Source organism: Lasioglossum baleicum, chromosome 13, assembly GCF_051020765.1.
Source record: "Lasioglossum baleicum chromosome 13, iyLasBale1, whole genome shotgun sequence".
NCBI lineage: Eukaryota > Metazoa > Arthropoda > Insecta > Hymenoptera > Halictidae > Lasioglossum > Lasioglossum baleicum.
The window spans coordinates 8,420,618-8,443,011 of NC_134941.1; the positions used below are offsets into that span (position 1 = coordinate 8,420,618).

The 22,394-nt window shown below is 34.5% G+C and overlaps 4 protein-coding genes across 14 annotated transcripts; 2 read left to right on the plus strand and 2 right to left on the minus strand.

Moving 5' to 3' along the window:
- Positions 1 to 148: 148 nt before the first annotated feature.
- On the plus strand, positions 149 to 12,313 carry L(2)k05819 (transmembrane protein 94-like protein l(2)k05819). 9 transcript variants are annotated; one of them, XM_076436089.1, is made up of 28 exons: positions 149 to 336; positions 1,403 to 1,569; positions 1,667 to 1,801; positions 2,008 to 2,144; positions 2,222 to 2,415; positions 2,474 to 2,944; positions 3,024 to 3,185; positions 3,273 to 3,376; positions 3,497 to 3,591; positions 3,655 to 3,892; positions 4,100 to 4,210; positions 4,406 to 4,499; positions 4,719 to 4,936; positions 5,042 to 5,277; positions 5,347 to 5,471; positions 5,556 to 5,704; positions 6,129 to 6,176; positions 6,689 to 6,823; positions 7,130 to 7,273; positions 7,353 to 7,403; positions 7,696 to 7,882; positions 7,955 to 8,163; positions 9,117 to 9,291; positions 9,493 to 9,738; positions 9,878 to 10,118; positions 10,186 to 10,279; positions 10,361 to 10,522; positions 10,711 to 12,313. In XM_076436089.1, exons 2-28 carry the CDS (start codon positions 1,406 to 1,408, stop codon positions 10,781 to 10,783), a joined length of 4,398 nt encoding a protein of 1,465 aa, XP_076292204.1. In that variant the 5' UTR covers positions 149 to 336; positions 1,403 to 1,405; the 3' UTR covers positions 10,784 to 12,313. The 9 variants fall into 9 exon arrangements, with proteins under 9 accessions (XP_076292204.1, XP_076292203.1, XP_076292202.1 ...); XM_076436088.1 differs by having other exon boundaries at positions 152 to 307; XM_076436087.1 differs by lacking the exons at positions 149 to 336; positions 7,353 to 7,403 and adding an exon at positions 459 to 634.
- On the minus strand, positions 2,624 to 9,133 carry LOC143214749 (uncharacterized). Its single transcript, XM_076436117.1, has one exon. It carries the CDS (start codon positions 8,989 to 8,991, stop codon positions 8,248 to 8,250), a length of 744 nt encoding a protein of 247 aa, XP_076292232.1. The 5' UTR covers positions 8,992 to 9,133; the 3' UTR covers positions 2,624 to 8,247.
- Pig-g (phosphatidylinositol glycan anchor biosynthesis class G) lies at positions 12,310 to 17,903 on the minus strand. Of its 2 annotated transcripts, XM_076436100.1 has the most exons (14): positions 16,783 to 17,903; positions 16,544 to 16,700; positions 16,251 to 16,449; positions 15,964 to 16,173; positions 15,701 to 15,892; positions 15,097 to 15,439; positions 14,831 to 15,027; positions 14,515 to 14,760; positions 14,264 to 14,442; positions 13,682 to 13,866; positions 13,449 to 13,602; positions 13,076 to 13,376; positions 12,837 to 13,003; positions 12,310 to 12,626 (listed from the first exon to the last, which is right to left on the minus strand). In XM_076436100.1, exons 1-14 carry the CDS (start codon positions 16,787 to 16,789, stop codon positions 12,395 to 12,397), a joined length of 2,769 nt encoding a protein of 922 aa, XP_076292215.1. In that variant the 5' UTR covers positions 16,790 to 17,903; the 3' UTR covers positions 12,310 to 12,394. The 2 variants fall into 2 exon arrangements, with proteins under 2 accessions (XP_076292215.1, XP_076292216.1); XM_076436101.1 differs by lacking the exons at positions 16,544 to 16,700; positions 16,783 to 17,903 and having other exon boundaries at positions 15,964 to 16,147; positions 16,251 to 16,387.
- Positions 17,286 to 19,928, plus strand: LOC143214750 (uncharacterized). 2 transcript variants are annotated; one of them, XM_076436118.1, is made up of 5 exons: positions 17,286 to 17,635; positions 17,844 to 18,064; positions 18,132 to 18,219; positions 18,302 to 18,532; positions 18,612 to 19,922. In XM_076436118.1, exons 2-5 carry the CDS (start codon positions 17,850 to 17,852, stop codon positions 18,723 to 18,725), a joined length of 648 nt encoding a protein of 215 aa, XP_076292233.1. In that variant the 5' UTR covers positions 17,286 to 17,635; positions 17,844 to 17,849; the 3' UTR covers positions 18,726 to 19,922. The 2 variants fall into 2 exon arrangements, with proteins under 2 accessions (XP_076292233.1, XP_076292234.1); XM_076436119.1 differs by lacking the exon at positions 17,286 to 17,635 and having other exon boundaries at positions 18,612 to 19,928.
- Positions 19,929 to 22,394: the final 2,466 nt, after the last annotated feature.

Genomic DNA, 22,394 nt, shown 5'->3' on the forward strand with positions numbered 1-22,394 from the left:
AGCATGGTACTGATACAATTGAAGTAGTAGTGGTAACCTTCTCAGCCAATAGTGAGAACGCGTGCGGATCAACTGTGGCGCTTGACCAATCAGACGGCCTCTTTGCGAATTTCTTTCGCATTCCTTTCAGAGTACCACGTTATGAGACACTGACAATACGTGATGTGAGCTTAGTCGAATATGCATTCTTCGTTCTAATTCAGGTCATTTGCAATTATGAGTCTTCTCCCATTATTTTTAATTATTCAATACACGAACCTCTATTAAAGAATCGAAGTGCACTTTCGAAGCGTGACGGACATAAGCGGTACACCATAAACCCATTCATTAACTTATGCAAGTGTTAATGCATTTTTAACCTAGCTCCGTTTGTTTTGGAGAGCATTTCCTGCTTCTGTCCCTTAAAACATGGCTGTATTAATAAATTGTATTTGCATCGTTTTCTCCTTATTTATTTCAGTTTCCTCCACCTAGTTTTGTGCCATACAAAACGTTCGAAATATTGCTTTCTTTCTGTTGATTCAGTTTTTTGGTTACTTATTTTCTTCCGATTATGAGTCATGCTGTGTGTGCAATGCACACTGCTGTTGTATCTCTGCAATTTCGAAGATCAAATACATCAGTGAAAATGCATGTCCGCACATAAATTAAACACAGAATGAATCAATTTTTCAAGATCATCCTGTTCATCTATAGTTTTTGTTTACTTTGCATGTTTTAATCGTTCTCTTCAATGGATCTGTGATTGTAAGGCAGAACAAAATAAATCGTATTTTTTTTTAGAAATTTTTGTTTACACCTCGACTGAGGAAGGGCAATACTTGTGTTCTTCAGAGAAAAAATCAATGTTTTCTTATCGAAATAACAATATAATACAACAGAACTAAAATTTACTTCGTGCACATAAAACAAATAAAAGATAAATCTTAACAGTTCAGATTAATGGATGTATTATGTGAAAAAGTTGACAAAAATGTTTGTGTCCCATAGTTCTAATGCAACAAAATCGTTGTTGTACATTACTTGTACTATATTCCTCTCTGCAACAATAACAAATGAATGTTTAAAAATTTTAATATAAATATCCAAAGTAGAATCATGTAATTTATGCTACTTTGCCTTACAACTACAGATGCACTACCAAGTGTTACAATAGTGTTAGTTAGCTAACAAGTAATTCAAAGTTACTTAGTTTCTGCTATCTACTGAAAAAATCATTGGATGATTGCTACTAATCATTTCTTCTGCAACAAATGTCTCTCTTCGATTACGCTCACAAAGAATGTTAAAGAAAACAAATAGAATGACTGCCATAGCTATGAGCACAACAAGCATTGAATGCAATTTCCCATGTACACTTTGCGATAAATCATAAAAAGAGTTTAATAACTTTATGGTATAGAAAATGGTTGGGGATCAGGCAAAGGACCACAGCTCTAGAACGAGCGAAAAAGCAAACAATAAATTCACAGAATCATTAGGATTGACAACCACAGTTGCTCTTGAGACGCTGCAACGTGACATTAAGAGGGTTTTGCAAGAGTATGAAGAAGAGTGCAAAAGAAACAAGTAATGTCTTTACTCATTTCTCATTTTTGTATCCATCGGAGGAAAATTTCATACTCATATTGTGTATCCATATATATAATGTATATATTATGTGCAGAAAATATAAAGCTTGGCTAAAGGACACTTTACATCATCGTAGTCAGTACACAACTTTGTGCTGGACTTCAGCAATTGCACTTTTGATCAATGCCATTATCCTTGTCATTGAATTCTTCACAGTCAACGAGACATGGTATGATCTCCTCCACAGTTTAACATAATATTAGAATGTAATATATCTCGAGACCATAATCATGCTTCTAAAATAGTATTTTTTTAGTTATATTCATTATAATGTAAAGACAGACTAAGAATACATAGAATTGTTAATAATAACTACAGAAATTATATGAACTGTGACTTAAAGAGACTGTAAAAACCATTTTTACATGGTTACAGGTACCTTACACTGCCTTATGAAGGACTGACAGTCTGTTGTTTAGTAGTTTTAAATTTTATTTTAGTTGTATCAGATAACAAATTACGACACAAAGAAATTCCTCATAGAGTACGAATACTTCTTGACCAATTAGAAGGTAAATTTTTATTTGCACAGTTTGTATTCTTTTGTGTTTGAAACTTTGTGTGTATAATTGTATTTTGACCATTTCAGTTGCAAAACATTCTTGCCAATGGGAATCCGAAAATTACCCACATTTGTGCAGTCCATTGTCCCCCTGTTTAACTTTACAATGGACATACCGTGACGGTCATATAGTGAACTTGCCATGGGCTTTATTGGTTGCCGGAGACATAATTGTAATAAAACCTGGCCAGCAAGCACCTGGATACTGTGTTCCTTATGATGTAAGTAGAGTAAATGTTTCTACTTTCTGTATAAATAATGAGAGTGTAATAATTACAGGATACAGAAGCACCGGTGTTACACGTAAGAGAGGTGTACAGTCCCCAAGTCCATAGTGCGAATGAAATTTTTTCAACACCCCAGGCGCGAGCACCGTTGAAGAACAAAATTTACAAGCTTCAAGAAACTCCATACTTGATGAATCTTAGAATGGCCCTTGATCAGGCTCTCGACAGACCAGTCACATATCACAATCGCAAGCGTCACCTTTTAATGATATGTTGTATCGAACAGCTCACCTATCCAGTTCTTTTAGTTATTGTGTTAATTGTAAATTTATTCCGGTATTTATATTTGTACGAATACTTTGGTATTGGTCACTGGAACGAAATGTTCCTGCTGCAACCAATCGCCATTGGTATTCCTCTACTTCCGTTAGTATTTCCGATTTGTTGGATTTTTCTAAACGGTTTTGGAATGGCGCGGTTTAAAGCTTTATTTAAACTTTATCAGTCTTCAAAGAAGCTCCAGGTTAATATGCCTTCGAAACAGTGAAATTTGGATGGCCGCGTGACGCTTCGTCTCGTATATATTTTGATCATGATTTTAGTTTGTCGATCCGTTCGAGGATACGGACATCTCTGGTCCAAGCTATCCAGAGGTAGTCTACAACTGGATGGAACTAAAAGAGTATTTTTTCAATATTCTTCTCGGTAAGGAGCACATGATGTCCAGGTCTGCGAGTATCTTACACGTTTTAGGATCAGTCACGGTACTTTAAACATCGTACAAGCGAATATACTTTCAGCCAAATATAACAAGCAATACAATTAAAAGAAGTGTACTGAAACATTTTCAGGCACTATGCTGTGTGGATAAAAAAGGAATCCTTTCGTGGCCTAATCCAACAGCAGAGAAGGTATTCTTCCTACGCAATGCCAATACTTTGTCCCCATCTTCAAGGTAAATCATCATTTCTCAAAGTTTTATATAATAAACCTGTAGACTGTAATAACATTTCTTGAAATCGAACATTTCATGTGCACAACCACCAAATATATTAATGAATTACTTATTTTACAGCACTGGTAGCTTAGACAAAACTTCTGAACACCAATGCCAAACACAAACCGACGATTCTAAACAGTACTCAAACAAAACGTCTTATGTTCAACATGGTAACGTGCAAAATAAAAAATATTATCTAGTCTATTTCATATTAAATGGAAATGTGTTTCCAGACATGTCTCATTCAACAGCCGAGGTTTTGGATCTTACCCATGATCATGCGCTGCCGTTCCGTCTACAGTTTGATGATCATGCTTGGAGGCAGCATCTGAACTCATTGAAACCGCTAGGTCTGGCGATTCTACTCAACACATGTAACATGCAAACGCAAGAGCATTATATGCAGTTCTGTTGCCATGTGACTTGCGAGGCACTGTACAATGAGAATCTCGTACCGGTTACGAACAGACGGTATGTCTATTGTCCGTTTGGATGATCGTGTTTCATTAAAACGCTTTATTGCACTGCATTTTTCTCCCTTTGTTTGTATACATAATTCAAACTAATTCTTCCAATTATCAAGCTAATTACGTCCAGTTTATCATACTCATAATTCCTAAGACAGTCCAAAGGTAACACTTCCAGTTACCAGTAACGTTGATCATACACATTTGTCAGCTACCAGGATCACAGTATAGAAGATAAGAGTGGGTATCAGGCAAAAGATACAATACAAAGTTCAAGACAAGTGTATTTAGTGGACGAATCAGGGAGCCTTGGACAGATGTGGTCAGTCCAACCATAGTTATTTTATGTATCCTCCATATTTATAGTTAATCTGTATTGGTGTATGGAACTCCAATCATTTTGTACATATAATCATATGAATGCTAATCATGGGACATTCTCTCACACTTCTGTACTGTTCTTTCTTTCGTTAGAGTAAATTACCATTTACTAAAATTTCATGTGTGATAAATGTAGGTGCCTGTGTGAGTTAGCGAAGCAGATAGGTTTCCAAGAGCAGGCACAAAATATATTCCAATTGGAGCAACAGTTGTCCACGTTTAGGCATGTTGTAAGCATATTGTGTGATATTCCAGTTGTACGTTCACTTAAGGAGGGATTCTCGTGTAAACGGTAAAAAAGGAGCGAATTTTCAAGGAATGTTTATTCGAAATCTATTTCCGAATAAACATTCCTCAAAAATTGGATTCTTTTTTCCCGTTTGTACAAGAGTCCTCCCTTAATTATTTCTGAAAGAAAGAATTCAAATTTTTTACATACCATATTTTAGCAACCGGAAATGGTACGCCGTGACATCAAATTCGCAAGGTCCTTAAGCATTGCAACGAAGCTGAAATTCCCCTTTCCGCATATGGTTGCTGTAGTAGTTAAGGAACGCAGTGGAGGTGGTCTACAATTACTAACACAGGGTACAGCAGACATAATTTTGGATTCGTGTATCGAGTTTTGGGATGGCCATGATCTCTGTCCACTTTCTGCATCCGATAGGTATAATAAATATAAATTCGCGAGCAACTGTAAAAACAGTAAACCCTTGGAATATGTACACATTTAAACTATTCAATTAAAATAATTCTTCCATACGCGTTTCAGAAAAAAAGTGCAAGATTTCTATCAAAGGACAAGCTTAACGTCATACTGCACTGCATTTGCATATAGACCATTAACGCGTGGTATTAGCAATAAAATGTCTAAAATATATTTAGAGCTTCCCGCAGACAGTAAACATTTGTACACACCCCATAGAAGTCCCACCCCATTACCCTGGGACTTCAGGAACGTTCTTGATCCTAGAGTGAAAGGTATTCTCGGACAATTTCACTCAACTGGTAAGTTCTACAAACATTTACATCATTTGTAAAATTATAAGTACAGCGTTTTCATGAAAATGTTTATAGATTCCTTATTGTGCAATGAAAATAAGGACGACAATATAAGTGATGTGGAAAGTTGCTTCGAAATTCAATGCAATCAAGTCTTCATTGGAATGGTTACGATGCAATATCAAGCACAAACAGATATGGTAAAACATTTCACTATAACATACTGTCTAACAAATGTCTTTTAGGATTTATGATTAATCGTCAATGTGTGGTTTGTCTCACAGGTACAGTTGATTGAGCAACTAGATAGAGCATGTATACGTTTTGTTCACTTCAGCAAAGAGAATGAACTACGATCTCGGGTGTTCTCGGAGAAGATGGGCCTGGAAAGCGGATGGAATTGTCATATATCGTTGCTCAGTGAGAGAGCTAGGTACTATACGCCATTCTACTATTGATAATCGATAACTCTACAAACTACTTTGCTTTGCTTTCTTTTGCTTTTGGATTAATATTGAAAAGTTTGGGGCATGTCCTCACATTGGAGAGTATAAATATGCTATATTTCTATATGTGTAAAAATCTGTTATACATGAAAACATATTCAACACTGAGTATTTCACACTAATTGTATATGTTGCTGGTGTTTACGATTATTCCGTGGTCGTTCGTTTTTTCTTTTTCTTCTTAATCGTCAATTAAAAAGTATTTGTCATTTTTTAAATGTCGTTTAATCTAATAATCTGTTGTAAGTCTCTAAAAATAAATGGTGCTATCTGATATGAACTTTGTTTAACTACTAGCTACTTTTGTCTATAACTATGAATGTGAATGTAAGATATGCATGTACATTACAGGAGACAGCAATGGCTGGAGAGATATCCACACATGACCCCATCGTATATGTTTGTCTATACCTCTTTCTTTCATTACTGTTACTAATTTGCATGTTTATTCGTTACGCTCTGTATTAATTAATATCTTTTTTTTTATTGTGAATATTATTTTCTATCCATAGAAAGTTTACCAGTTCTTTGAATGCGATGATGATTCGATTTTTGATCCTCCCTTTCTAATCTTTCTGATCGATACTCTGTATTCTTTAGTGGATTTTCGATTATATTCGTTCTATTACGAATTTACTCTCTTAAGTTTGTTACTTTGTTATGTTTCTATTTAGAGCGTTAAGTTCCGACTGATTTTTACGCCGGTATAGTTACTGGCAACCACTGGTTTCGTTTTTAGTTTCTGATAGAGACTTAATGGCTTCTTCATTAGCGGATACATCTCGAACAAAAACATTTGTTCATTATTTCCAGTTGTACCATTGCACATGTGTTAATATCTCATTATTATATTCATCGACATTACATTAAATACACGAATAAAACGTATATAACTAACACACCGATATTAGGTCCGAGAGTCCAGTGGGTTGGTGGGTGAGCCAGGCAGCAGCCATGTCCTCACCCACTCCCTCGGCCCAATCTCATCAGCATAATTACTCCTGCATGGATGAGGCCAGCCACTTGCTTAATCGTGTCTCTCCTCGGTATGTTACATATTACCCTCTCTTTATCACACATAAAACACTAAATGAAACATGTCATTATTTACTTTTGATAAACGTTTTAACTATACTTACTATACGAGATTGAGAACCGTGCTTTTGCTTCTCGATACGATTACATTAGATCAAATAAGAACGTTCGCTGATACCTAAAAAGAGCATGCAATCATACATTTCTGCTGCATACATATGCTGCATTGATGTGTTTGTGTTCTAAAAGGTTATCCCTGCATGAATGAAATACGGAGCAACCGTTTTCTCTATTGTACGATTTATTTTATATTATAGCACCAATCTGGACACTAGCCGTGCCATGAGCATGTCAGCACCGAGTGCCATAAACACCGACTTCGCCACCGTGAAATTCGACGATGAGACCACCGAGTGGAACGACACGGGATTGTCCCAAGTCAAGAGTGCCATGAGCCATAGGTTCGTTCCGTGTAACGCTAAACAGCTGTAATTTTTTTGATAACGAATGTTATAATGTTCGGTTGATTTTGCATGCCAGTCTAAATCACCTAGTACAAAGGATCACGAGAACTGGATCGTCACACTTTTCGTAATTATTTTCTGTTTCCCTTTTCTTTTCATAGTAGATCTCCTCTCCTGGATCACTCCGATACGAATCGATCATTTCTCGTCACCCATGCCAATGATTTATAATAATGTATGCTAAATTAGGGGGGATTAAGTCAGACATTTATATGCATTTTACTTGAAGCATAATCGACCATTTCGATGGCAGAAACTGACCGATTAGCATGGACTGATCCGCAACTATCTTAAACTGTCTCTCTCTTTGTTGTGTTCTCTCTGTCTTCTCTCTTATCGTTTGAAATATTTCCGAATAGAAACGAAAGAACAATGTCCAAGAGTAACACGATGTTCAATAGGGAACAGGATACAGTAAGAAGCGAGGACAGTGTGCTGGTGCAAAGTGTAGATTTAGGATCAGGTCAGGAAGCATGGCGGTCCCTGAGCTGTCTCACGGATAGTACAGAACAGAGTGCTCCTGTTAATTTCGACTTATCCAACAGAGTAAGTCTCCCAATCCTAAATAATTGTCTTAAAAACATTAATAATTGTCTCAATGTTCTGTTCCAATTACAGGCAAAGCTGCCAAGAGGAATCGACAAAATACGACCACACTTGGAACTAATAGACAACGTTCCTCTACTAGTATCTTTGTTCACCGACTGCAACACTACAGTTACGAGAGAGATGCTGCACATTATGCAAGATTACGGAGAAGTAGTTTGCGTCTTGGGCTCCTCTGCCAACGCAGAAAACATGCCAATCTTTATGCAAGCAGACGCAGGGTAACGAATCCTTTCATTACTATCAATAGACGTTTATTAAAACCAAGACTGAATTATCAAATATAAAGCATACAAGATCAAATATTATTCGCAAACGTTCTCCTTTCTGACAAGACGGCCTGGAATCTTGTAACTAGTTCTGAAGATAGTGTCATCCTCCATTCGAGCAGTGATCTCCGCTCGTTTAGGTTTGATCCTGATCCTCCCAGGAACAAGTCCTGGGAATTGATAAGACAGCTGACTTGTAGTGTGGTAGTCTGATTTCACTTTTGTCTGCCAGAACGTGGCTCTTCTTGGTCTTTTGATAACAATAGGTGTAGCAAAATTTTGATAAGACCCCTTTGTGATTGTCTCGCTTTCCATTGGAACAGAGGGGACATGTTTTCCTCGGTAAGGTTTGTAACGTTTAACTTGCACTCGTCCAGGGTTCATATAGGACATCATCTGAGTAGTCGTCATGTCCCGAGATCCTTCGAGGAATAAACGTGGCCTTGGGAGAAAAGGTTGTGGAATTTTTCCCTTTAAAGCTTCATAGGACAGTTTGTAGACGGTGTCGGTGGCCATTTTCTCGACGGTTTTGTACCCTAATTTCTCATGATCTCCGTAATTGAATCTTCGTCTAGGAACTTGATCGAATTTTAAGTAAGATAGGTTGTACGTTGTGTCCGATCCGATCTTTATGGTTGGTTTTCTGTAAGGTCTGTTGTATGTTATCGGTCGCCTCGTAGCTGGTTGCAGGTATAGTAAATTCTCATCTCCAAATATGGAATCTTGTGGTTTATTTAGGTTCCCTGTACCACGGCAGGGAACTTCGGAAACCTGTACCATTTTTATAAATATTTTACACAAAATATCAGGTGTCAGAATATTGGTGGAGAAGTTATCAGCGTTTGCTGTTGTTCTATTACTCTGCGCTGTGTTCAGAATTGTGTTAATTGATGATACGATTTTAGAGTGGCAGTAGAACCATTGTACCCACAAGTTTGCCAGAGAATTCCTGTACTAACACACACGAGAGACGACCAAGGTCCATCTCCAGTTGACATAAGCAGAGCGTTGAACTCAGTTGCGTGCTCGTTGAGCGTGAAACGCGAGGATCCGATCGCCATTTTCCATTTGATTATGGAGGTAAATCTCATAAATCATATAGTTCATCTCACATACTTTATTCTCCATAACCATCAGGTAATTTTCATAAAATTTTATTTAGAAATATAACTTTGAAAAGAAGTTAAATTTTTAGATGTAGAATTGGCCCCCTTAGAAGTAACAATAAGAATCAGCCTGATGAATCGAAATGAATTTGATGCCTTAAAATTTATCGTTCAGGCTCGTCATTACATGAAGTGCCTTTGGAATTGCGTGCAATTCTGGGTCTGTTGCACGGTCACTCTCTCCTTCACGCAAGCACTGTCCAGTTTCTTGTTGTTGCCGCCGCTGTTCTCTGTCGATCAAGTGTTATGGTTGAGTTGCTTAATCATTCCAATGTTATCGATATCCATGATCGCCACGCCGAAAGACACCACCATAATGCAACGTGCCACGGGAAAGAATCAGTGCACTATAAACGGACAAGTGAGTAAATACAACAAGTAAACCCCGAATCTCCAAAGTTTCTGCATCAATTGCAGGAGTCAAGTGTGAGATAAAAATGTATTTTTACTCTCTCGTCTCGAGGATTTATGTACTATGTATCTCTTCTTTTCTTTTGCAGATTGCGTTGTTCGTCTTGTGGTGTTACGGTAGCAAGTTTCTACCAACAATTATAACCATAGTTCTATCGCAGTGTATTTCGTTTCTAACTTTGTGCCCCATTTACGCGTCAATGGACTCCAAATGTCTCTACGTGTACCCTGAATTAAGAGAAGGGGTCCTATGGGGGGGTTGGGGTGCCAAACCAAACGTCGTTTTAGTGGTACAGCATTTCGCTTTGTCATTGCTAGTTTTACATTTAGGTAAGTTTCATTGTAGATCAATATAAAAATTATTATTCGATTAATTAATGAGTCTCCTTGGTTGCAGTAACCATATCCATAGGCTTTGTACATAGAGAGTATTCTATTTGGAGGAAACAACCTTTCAACAATTTCGTGTGGTTTTTAAGTGCATTTATAACGTAAGAATAATTATAATTTTCTTCGCAGTAGTCCCTCCTTTATCAGTACTATAATGAATACATTAAAAAAAATTTTTTCAGATTATGCGCACAAGCAGCATTCTCAGGGGTTGTGTTCTGTTCATTTTGGAAAGAGGAGGGTGAAAAGATCGAAGACTTTCCGGTTCATCTCCCTCTGTTCTTCTTAAGTTCCCTGCCGCTTATTTTTGCTGTTAATGAGTTAATTAAATGGCAGGAAATTAAGTAAGTATATTTGTCTTTTAAGGGTATCATACGTCTAGGACACGAAAAATGTTTTTAACTGTGAATTCGATAGAAACTAAAACAGAAATTACTTTTAATGCAATTAAATGGTTTAAATTAGATGCACGAAACCCTTTAAAATAGGTATTATAAGAAAGATAGTTTTTAAAAACGCCTATTATTTCCAGAGTAAACGTGAGGTATCAGAAGAGAGCTCGGCTAGAATTTGGTACAAAGCTCGGTATGAATTCGCCATTTTAGAAAATTTTAACTAATTATTGAAACTGAAATGTCTCGATTAAAAGAGACGAACGGAGGTTTATTCGAATTTACACCAGCGCTGTGTAGTAGCGAACTGAGCAGTAATTAATTTATTTTACATTTGTCACAAATACACATGCTCCGAGAGTTAACCATTTCGCAGGAGAACGTGGATTTCCTTTAGACAGCGACAGCGACAGCGAAATGTCTGGTATTGATTCGGATAACTGCAAACCGGTTTGTCACTGGGTAAGTGCATGAAAAAAATCTTCGATTTGAGAGAAACTGATTGAATTGCGGGTAACTTTACAGCCTTGCAAAACCAACTGTATTAACCCTCGTTACGGGATTAACTATATTAAAACACGGTAGAATTGTTTTTCGTGATTCGATAAATGAATATCAAAGTATTTCTATTTTTGTATAATACGAATACGAATATTTTATATTTTAAGAGTCGTGCTGAGAAGCATTAGCATGTACTGTTTCGAGCTTACAAGCTGTCATGTACTAACTTTTTCATTATAAGTATTGCGCGCGAACGCGGTGTGCAGTATTTAGTATGATTTTAGATCGATTATAGTTTTAAGTTGGTGCTATTCGATTTGTCAAAAATTTTCTAGGAAAAATTCTTTTAAAATCCGTTGAGAAATTATTTATTAAAAGAGAAACGAGTTTTCTATTTTAGAGCGCGCGAAATTGATTACTTTATTTAAGGACAAAGATATATGTTACACATTTGTATTTCGATAATTTTTATTTAATATTTATTGCAGAAAGTAGCAACACTTTTAAATGTAAGAGAACACAAAGCATCTCAACACTGCTGACAATTACTGTTAATCGATTTCATATTATTTTACATGCGAATGCGAACGAGTATATTGCTACTTTTGTCGTTTTTTCGTGTTCCTATAGTTAATAATTTAATTTTAGACACTAAACTAGCATCCTGTGCTTTAACAAAGTTTTTTAGGGATATTTTTTGGATATTACGTTGCGTGACTAGTAATCGCTATTTTACATTTGTATTTTTCTCCAAAGTGGCTTCGCGAGCTGCTGTGAATTATAGTGATAATGTAAATGAGAGATGAATTAGATTTTGAAATAGTCTATTATAGAGAAGAGAAAATAACGCAAAACATTTCGGCGTATTTTATTAACCATACGATTTGTGATAGAATTTTATCTCCGATTTTATTCGAATTGCATTCTGTTTGTGTACAATTATACAAAAACGTTTTCACATAAACGATGTACTCTTAATTTTACTGTGTACGTTATTCATTATACAGCCATATATATAGTTAAAAGTGTAAACGTATGCAGACCAGCTACAATCTGAGCTTAATTAGGAAATCTCAAATCATTTCGATTGTAAAAGAAAAGTATTTCTGCGAAGTTACTGTTTTACGTGTATTAACTAATTATTATTTTTACGTTCGACTTTTATAGACGTGATGGGGTAAATAAGCGTAAATGATTGTAAAGTAATTTGGAAGTTCAAAATAAAATTGTCCTTGATATTGATTCTTTACTTTTTCCTCCCGTTCTGTATTTATTCTATTTCGAGTGTGAAACTTTCGTACAAAAGTGTAAAAGAATGTTGCATCATGGCACATCATTTTTCATCGCCTTTTGCAGCGTACTTAAAATTAATATAACCAGTGTTATAATGAAAATGACAACGAAATACGTAGTTTCGTATATCAATTTCGGCGAAAATACCGACCATACGAACAAATGATGCCGTTGAATACTGATTATAATTGTATATGCAGTCAGTGGCACCAATCTCCATGTAACATATGTTTTACTTATTTTCATAACAGTCTCACGTGTGCTAGAAAAAAAATGGCCATAGCATAATGTATTGTTGCATCAAATTTTAGTAGTCGAGCGGATCCTTCGGTTAAAACGTCGATTTTTTCCAGATATTTGTAATATTTGTCAAAAAGTAATATTATCTCAAAGAATGTACTAATAAAATCTTAAAAGATTCTTTGCAAAATGTTGACCAGAGGATCCTTTTAAAATGTCGCTATTTGCTTACTTATAGGAGTATTGCAGGACTGCCTGATAAATGAGTAAAAGACACGCCAAACCAGGCGCAGTGTAAGTATTAATTATTAACAACGATGCGTTAATGATTGGCTTGTAGGATTGTATACCAACGTAGCCAGCGGCTACGTCAACGGTTGCCAAACTATTTGAGTTTCCCTAAAGAAGATTTTATTTTATTAATTTTCAATTATGTTACTCTCTCGCCGAGATTTTCGTCTTTGATTTTACCTGATAGAAATAAAACACATTGCCGATCCACGTATACACGAGCGTATTTATCTGTTGCGTGCTATTGTCTTGAATTATCGCGCGAATTACGCCACTGAAAATGATTTGCAATGGCAAAAGAATCACGTTGTATGGTTGGTGTATAATTGCTGTGACCATGACCCATATTCGAACAATAGAAAATAACGCGATTCTTAAAAATATCGCCTGCTTGCATTGGATCGTTAACCCTATACGATAGATGTAATTAAATACATTAATTGACAATAATATCCACAAAATTTGTACTTCGTATATTCCTCTGTAAAAGAAGAAAGTATTATAACTTTAAGAATTAATTGCACAGATTCCAGGCGTTAAAAATTAAATTTACCTAGATTGAGGATACAATGGCAACTTGATGACACTATTATTGTTCATGTGACGTAAATAAATGCATACCCCCATAATCGAGTGAATTATTAGCGATTGTATTTTGTACTTTTCGTCTTCGTGCATAAAATCGAGCCATATTAAAAGTACAATGGCTGTAAAAATAATTTGAATACTTAAAAAAAAGTATTTGTAACCAGGTGGATGTGCATTAGTATATTATTATTTAATTACCAGTCATAAGTACAAATGTCATGCCTAACATACTCTCTTGTTCTACCAAGAATCCTGCTATGTCTGGTAGATTAGCATACTTATCCCCTGTACTATTCAATTTTCTGAGGATTCTGTGCCCTATCAGTAGCAATAAAAGTTTTATGCATGTCTGTGCATACATATATCGTTTGTAATTGCTGTAACTGCAAATTGAAGTTTATTATTTACACCTTGCACAACAAAGCGTTTTATAATTAAATGCTTAACTCCTTGCGAAATAGAAAAGAAATAGATGGATGTACAAAAGCAACATAGGCATACGTAACGATAAATATAAGATAAAAGAAACAATGCAGAAGTAGATAATAGAAAAATGAGTATGTGTACGAGTGATGAATGAGAGTGTAGTATAAATAGTTCAAATAGAATTGTAATAGTTAAGAAAGTCCATTTCGTAACCATGAGGCTGTGAAATAAAATAACAGAGAATAATACTTAACTCCTTGTCTTACAATATTGTATTAAAACAGTGATAAAGATATCATTCTCTTGTAAAGATCATAAGATAAAAGGTTTAGTATGCTAGTAAAATTGGCTTACAATTGTAGATGCGCATAAAATTTTCCAGCAAAATTGTAAAGTAACAGTGTAAGAAGTGTGACCCAGTGGAAATACCAAGTTTGATGTTCTTCTTCCACAAAACTACTGCCACTGAGACTTATCGCGTGCACAAATGTACCGAGAGACAGCAACCATTTTCCCAGAATATTTTCTGTATTCTAATGTTCAATGAAACCTTTACAAATTGACGCAATCATACGTAGAATTTTTGTGGGCTTTAATCTTCTTACCTTGAGCATAAAAAAGTTGGTATAATTACCACCGGCGAGTAAACAACAATTGACGATTAAAACAATTATTACAAATAATACTATCACGATACTGGTCAAGTTCTTTAAGTGGAGTATTGATATGCCATCGAAGTTCCAAAAATAATTTATTATTATCCAAAGACTTATATTTAACACAACCAGTAAATTCGTATTTCTCAAAGTACCTAATGTATAAACGTTCTTTTTGAGTAAAATACAGATCATCTGAAAAAATTATGAATTACTTACACATATGTAATTCAATTATGAAACGATTAAAAGTTTTAATCCTTACATGACTCAAGAAAAACATGGCCACCACTATCACATGAAAATCGTATTTTATCATACTGTTTATGAGAAGTTCTTTCATCCCTTTAAGTGCATACTTGTAGGAAAGTATAATGTCGTCTGTCATGTCATTTGGATGATCCTTAGTATTTAACCATGCGGTATGAAGTTTCAAAGCCTCTTTATATTTTTGATATGCATCTGTGTGGATATAAAGTATCCTGTATATTATTTAAAAAATTATAATGTAGACAAAAGTCATCGACTTACATTCAGATTTGTAGTCTGTCAATTGTTGAAAATGATCGAACACCTGTTTTGCATTATAATGGAGTACATATAATTTCTTTGCTACAGGCAAATCATACAAAGAATCTAAAAACACACTTCCTAAATTAAGGTGTGGTATTGGAACACCCAAAACACTGGACAATGTAGATGCAATGTCTACTTGTTCTATTTCTGTGAAATGTTTATGGTGTTGCATGCATTTGTTACCAATCGTAATGAAAGGTACTGTTGTTTCTGATATCGTAGAGCCACCATGACCTCCAGAATCTTTCATTCCATGATCCCCACAGATAATAAACAGAGAAGAATCATTATTTTGATTCTGAAGATAATAAGTTTACACTATTTTTATAAATATGGAAAATAGATTACATCTTATTTCTAAAGATGTACGAGAACCCGAAAATGTCAGGTACACGATAGTGAGGATTCCAAAAATTTTTGGGATTCTCGAGAATATTCGAGAAACCGTCCCGACCCGACGTTTTCGGGTTTCCGCACACCTCCATTTATTTCCTCTTTTTAATTCTACTTGCTCTAATTTGCATTTAAAAAATCATTGCATAAGAATTGCTACACATACCAATTCTCTAACCTTCGCTTGAATTTTTGCAATTACTGTATCCATTTCCTTAAGTTTTGTTTTAATCAGTGGACTAGATGGGCCGTGAACATGGCCAATATGATCAAGGCCCAGGTAATGAAGAATCATTATTGACCAGTCAGTCTTACTGTGCAGTTCTTTACGTAAATGTCTAGTTACATTGCTATCGACCTAAATTTATAATCCTCCATTGAATTATATCATATATCCATATATGTGATGAAATTGTTGGTTCACAGTACCTCTGTAAAATCTGTTACAACGAACGATGTGGTACCCTCGTAACGTTTGAACATTGAGGGAAACAATGTGAGCCAAGTCTCATCCCCATAAAATATTGACTCATAGCCATAGTTTTTTGCTTGAAGCAATATACTATCACCAGCAACCGGTTTACTTCCAAAGTTTGAAGCCAATTCACTGAAACTAGGAACTGTACCAGTTGTGAACGCCTACATGTTAGAAAATAAGAGTGTCCAAGTCTTGAAAATATTTCAAACAAAGAGAGATTTTATTTAAGATATAGCACCTTTATTCGTGGCATTGTAACAGTTGGTGAATGTACTTTAACTTGGAACAAACATGCTGAGGAATTTGCTATGAGACTGCTCGTTATAGGCATAGCAACTTTTCCAATTGACCCTGTTATAAAATCCCATCTCAAGGCATCTATTACCATTATGACCAGTCTTTTTACCATTGGCTGATACAGTTCATCTACTTTTACTCTAAAAGGTTTATTTGATGTTGTAAAGATGATCGTTTAATAAAATTTGTTTTCTCTATTATACGTACATTTTTATATATATGCTTTTATCTTACCTCACATTTTCTACAAATTTTGGTATATCTTTTTCAGTTGCTATGGTGTTATCATAATTTACTAATGGGAAAAATCCATACAGAAATAATGCAATAGACAGAAATCCAATAATAAGAATATACAATAATGTAATAATGCTTTTATCTATTTCTTTATCTGCAATCAATACAACGAAAATATTTACCTTTGAATATTATTTAAGTACAAGATTATAATAGTACAAAAAACACTACTGCACCTTTCATTTTTGGATTATTTAATCTAACTTTGAGGTTAAACTATAGATATATCGAAAAAATATCAACTTGCGAATGATGATACTGTCGATACGCATTTCCATCAGTACCTAAAACGTTCTAATTTATATTCTTGCAATGTTATTCTGTGTTGAATCACAAGAAAATTTGTAAAACACTTCGTCCTATATGAAATATGATTTGTGTATCTTACAGACATGATAAACAGTATCAGTATAGATATAGCCTTCCGCGCAGGCGGAACAATCTGAATCTGAAGTACTTATAAGGAAGCTGGAGATAAAAAATGTTCCATGCTAAGTAGAATGATCCTCCTAATTGTACATAAAAATATGATTTTTATTTATAAAATGGCAGAAGGAACCACACAGATTATATTGCTCTGTGAACCACCTGCCACCTGTGAACCCATAGTCGCGGGGAAGCCCACCCCGTCTGACCCCGTCTTACAAGGGTTACCAACCAGGCGCGAATTTAATGCAAATCGTTGTAAGCGATTTTCTACGAAGAAAAAATTTAATTTCTTTCTCTAATGAAATTTAAATAGGCTCGTAATGTTATAAACGATTTTTTCGAAAGATTCGAAACCATTCTTCCGTACAAGAAATACCGCGTAGCTAATTAGAAGACGCGCTGTATTTCGCTGATAAAACGCGAACACAATCCGATCAATAAGTGGAAGCAGACTTTATTTTATCGAGTAGAATTCATTCAGTCAGTGGACACCCGCAACGATACATTATGTATCGGTAATCAGAATTTTCTACGAAGCACAGTTTCTTGCTTTTCACCTCTAAGTTAAACCACCGCATTGTTTGGCTCATTTAATATACCGTGAGTATATTTAAATTCGGGATAATAATTTTTCCGCATTTGTCACGAATTTTTTTCGTTTTTAACGGTAACTACCATTTTCTTCGATTAAAAATGTACATGTTATTGTTCCCTTATCAAACTTTAAATATATATTGCTTGAAAAATAGAACCTGATAGAGAAAATTCGGGAAATGGTATCTGTTCAATTTGAATATTTAATTTGTAGGAAGACATGGCATCAATAGAAGAAAGTTGGAAAGAGGCGACTGAATCTTTAGATAGTGAAGTCTGTGATACATGGTTCACAAAATTGCAGGAGGCTTATTCCGAAGAAAAGCGTACCTATCATAATCTAGACTCTCTTCGTGAGAAGTTGAACTGTTACTATGAGATCAAAGATAATTTAAAGAACCCCCAAGCTGTGCTTCTTGCCTTATTCTTTCAAAAGTGAGTAGTTTCAAAAAAGTAAATTTAACACAAACACACAACAAAGCACATATTGATTGTGTTACAGCTTCGAGTATGATCCCAAAGCTTTAGATGGTGACAACAAGAATTTGGAGCATTTTACTACATTCGCAGATGAAGCTGGAATTGCTGCTGTAACTATTGTTACACTGTTTCTTTTCCATGCTTAACAACAGTGACACAAGGATAGGAATTTAATATATTGTATTTCTATAGGAGGCGGAACTAAGGGAAGAAGCTAGCGAGCTTCTGAAAGTAGCTACAACGCATAGTACAGACGCTCATAAAATCGGAGGTGCCTTTGGTGGTGAAGATGCTCATTACTTTTTAGATTTGGATATGGCTGTGTTGGGTTCTTCTCCAGAAAGCTATGCAGAATACAGGGAGAAGATTCGTGGAGAGTATTCTTTTCTGAGTGAGCCAATGTACACCGCTTTACGTTTGAAGGTAATATAAATTGATCACTTGACTCTCGAGGGAAGAGCTAAAATCTTTTACTTTTGTATATGTACTTATTAAAACATAGGTGCTGCAGAATTTTGTGCAAATACCAAATATTTTTGCCTCGAAGGAATTTCGCGAAAAATACGAAGATCAAGCCCGCCAAAACATACAAGCTGAGGTTGAATTGTTATCTTAGGAAAATTATTGAATTTTCTGTATTGGGAAATGTATCTTTATAAATTTTGTGATCAAATGTATTCATTATTTAATTATAAGGGAAGCTAAGGTTTCCAATTGACACAGAACTGTTTTACTGTGTCTGTAGGTATTTGATTTTTTTTTGTAGACTAAAGTAGCACAAATGTATATTTTGAGCATTAGTATTTAAAGTGATTTATGTCGAAGTATTAAGAATGTATAGCATTATTAGACGAAACGAGATACATTCATGTCTTACATTTAGCATTGAAATTGTCCAAATCATTTTACCTCTAGTGAGAAATGCAACAAAAATTTGTAATATGAAGTCAACTAAGAAGCTCCGTGTTTCCTCTTAATGCTACATCTCAGGCATGAATGTATATTTCCTTGTATTTGTCATTTCATTGAAGATACGTTTAAATGTTATCATTCTTTGTACCATGACTAACTCTTATATATATTTTCATTAAACATAAATCTATTTTAAATATTGAATCTCGTTTAGGACTTTGCATACACAATATGTAAATGAATTTATTTACACATTTACATCTGAATCTTGGTTGTTGCTTTCAATGGATGTTACATATGTATAACATTTGTAACAAAGGTATTACCGAATTTATAGCTAACTTGAACGAGATGAAAAGTTTGAAATATTATTGTTACACATGGAGATAACTATTAATAATCTCAGGATTATATGTATAATTTCTATAATGTAAAACAATGCAGGCAGAATTGTCATTGTATCATATATACAATTCATTTTATTTAATTAATCAGATTAATATAAATGTTTAAGTATGTTATTATAAGAAACGAAAATATATAAATATTTAAGTGTTATTTAATACCTTGTGTACATAATTTTATACACTGATGAGGAAATTTGCATCAAGCGCAGCTAAATATAAACAGTGATAATTACAACATTATTAATAATTGTAATGCATAAATATTATTTTACGCTGGTGGTAAACAAATGATTAATGGGTTCGTTTAAATGGAAGTAGAAAAACGTTCATATGGGATAGAAAACGGAAACTTATGTTTATTGATTTGCCATCGTTGATTACAGCTTCTTACGAGTGTAAACTTTGGTTGACTGTTATACACGTGCAATTTTGTTTGACTTCACGCTAAATAAATTTACTGCAATATATAATGAATGTTATAATAAATTCAACTAACCTCTGTACGACGCTGGCTTCACACGTACCCTATTTCTTACTTCGGCAGCGATGCAAGCGACCTTTTCATTTAATTAACACTGTTTAATTATCTCCGATTTTAAGTTGACAAACTACGTTTTCCTCAACTGGCATTGTTTAAACAATTTCTACGCTCCCGAGAACTTCAAATGCTGCATTCCAAAAAGCCGCGAATTCAAAACTGTTCAAAACTGCGATCAGTACGATCACCGTTCGATAATCGGAATTGGTTCGATAATTCTTCGAAATCGATACAAACCGCGCGCCCATTAGAAAATTCAAAAATTCAAATGGTGCACATATTTCAAAAATTATATAGAAAAGGTAGACAATTATTTGAAATTAATAGTAAAAATGGTTATGTAGAACTGGTACAGACAAAACAGTTTAAAATACATTAAAAATATACGACGCGGATTAAAGAAAACGTTTTATTAATAATTTGAGTACTGGATTTAAATATTCGAAAATATTCCATCGATTTTAATTCTTTCAACAATTATTGATCAATCAAATTTGTTTATTTCGGTAACCAAGTGACACTTGGTTAGTCTTCCTAGCCAGTAACACAAGTATTTTTAATGCATGCGTAGCAGTACTCAATTGTTAATTGGGAGGACAGATTATATATTTATTTATCGATATGCCCAATCAATTAGAAGTGATTGACAAAAGTCAGGATAATGAGAGGGAGGTAAGAGCACATATACTTGTTTTATTTACTGTGCTATTTAGCTTAAATACGATTAATTTATTTAATTTCTGGATTACTGTAGACACTGAAATATCAGAACACTTATCGTCTGGAAGCTTATAATCCTTTTAAAGTAGATCCAGTGGATAAAATCGTGCAGACTACAATGATTAATAAGCTCGAAGATATCTCGTATGATCCAACAACGTGCTTGAAAGTTTGCGAATTAATTGCCGCAGACATTCGAAGTAAAATTAAGAACTTGCATTTCGACAGGTATTCAATACTGTAAAAAGCGTCGAATCTTTTTGTATTAAAAATTCTATCGAGTTCATTGAATGTAATATTAATTAGTTTTAGGTATAAGATCGTAGTGACAGTGACTATTATAGAAAAATTGGGACAATCCATTCAAAGTTCTCTTGGATTTATCTGGGATCCTGAGAAGGACAATTATTCCACGTTCACTTACGAAGCTCGAACATTTCATGCCTACTGTTGTGTATTTGGCATTTATCATGAATAAATTTCAATTCGTTATTCTGCCGTGTTAATTCGAAAGGGCGTGTCTACAACTTTCTCTAAAATCAAGTTGCTGCTGACTAGTGGCACTAAAATAGTTTATGTCTAATATATGTTAAATAAGAAAACCGTATCTACAAAAAAGTAATTTTTCTTAAAGCCAATTTATTTCGATACGCCCATTAGAATGAACACGGCAGTATTGCAATAGCAATCTGTTATTTAAAATGCAAGACAATGTGTTGGCATTTAATTCGCAAAGATTGATACTATATTAATTGTTATCCTATTTTTACTACAAATCTTTCCTTTATTTTAATCGTTGTGCGATAATTTCAGTCAATAAAAATTTGCACAAAGATCTGTGGTTTGCTTGTAACGTTTATATTATCACCAATTTGCACAACAATAAAAAAGATGGATTGTTGACAGTGACGTCCCTATTTCACGCAAATTCCGTGCTTCCGATGTGTCCCTGATATCAGCGAACAGTATATAACGGCAACACCTTACATGTGTATATGTAGTAACATTCAACAGGTGTGCATTGTGCTTTTAATAAGACATGAATTATTCCACTACACTCAGATAATTTTTTCTGTGGACTGTACGCCTGGTTACTTGTTTATTCTGATTTTTACGTCGTTCCAACTGTGTAAAGTGTAATTAATAGTCGAAATTCTTTGATTGATTGACGCACTGTCAAAATTTCTGCTTGGGGAACATGCGTGTATGGAAATTTTAAATGCTGACAAAGTAATGCTATGACACGTACAAACGAGAAATCATTAAAACATTTAAAGATACTAGATTGTATCTTATTTGAAGTAATTTTTTATTCGTAGAATAAATTATCATATTTAAAATAACACAGAAAAATGCAACTACCATTCAACCAATATTAATTTTAACTGACATATACGAAAACAAATTTTTTGTTTCTAAAGACAAATTTTTTGTTTCTAAAGACAAATTGTATTTTTACTCAAAAACACTTTTTAATTATTATTAATAGACTGCGAATTTTGATGCGAAGTAGTGGGAATCTAATAATAAATTATTCCACTACACTCAGATAATTTTTTCTGCGGACTGTACGCCTGGTTACTTGTTTATTCTGATTTTTACGTCGTTCCAACTGTGTAAAGTGTAATTAATAGTCGAAATTCTTTGATTGGTTGACGCACTGTCAAAATTTTTGCTTGGGGAACATGCGTGTATGGAAATTTTAAAT

What these genes read in the sequence shown, in the direction of transcription:
- LOC143214749 (XM_076436117.1), bottom strand. Translation starts at nt 8,991, where the DNA reads ATGGTACAGGTTTCCGAAGTTCCCTGCCGTGGTACAGGGAACCTAAAT.
- Pig-g (XM_076436100.1), bottom strand. An exon ending in TTGTAACAGATTTTACAGAG is followed by an intron (nt 15,893 to 15,963) that starts GTACTGTGAACC and finishes TTATAAATTTAG; the next exon opens with GTCGATAGCAATGTAACTAG. An exon ending in GACATTTGTACTTATGACTG is followed by an intron (nt 13,603 to 13,681) that starts GTAATTAAATAA and finishes TTATTTTTACAG; the next exon opens with CCATTGTACTTTTAATATGG.
- LOC143214750 (XM_076436118.1), top strand. Translation starts at nt 17,850, where the DNA reads ATGGCATCAATAGAAGAAAGTTGGAAAGAGGCGACTGAATCTTTAGAT. An exon ending in CTTGCCTTATTCTTTCAAAA is followed by an intron (nt 18,065 to 18,131) that starts GTGAGTAGTTTC and finishes ATTGTGTTACAG; the next exon opens with CTTCGAGTATGATCCCAAAG. An exon ending in ATGAAGCTGGAATTGCTGCT is followed by an intron (nt 18,220 to 18,301) that starts GTAACTATTGTT and finishes GTATTTCTATAG; the next exon opens with GAGGCGGAACTAAGGGAAGA.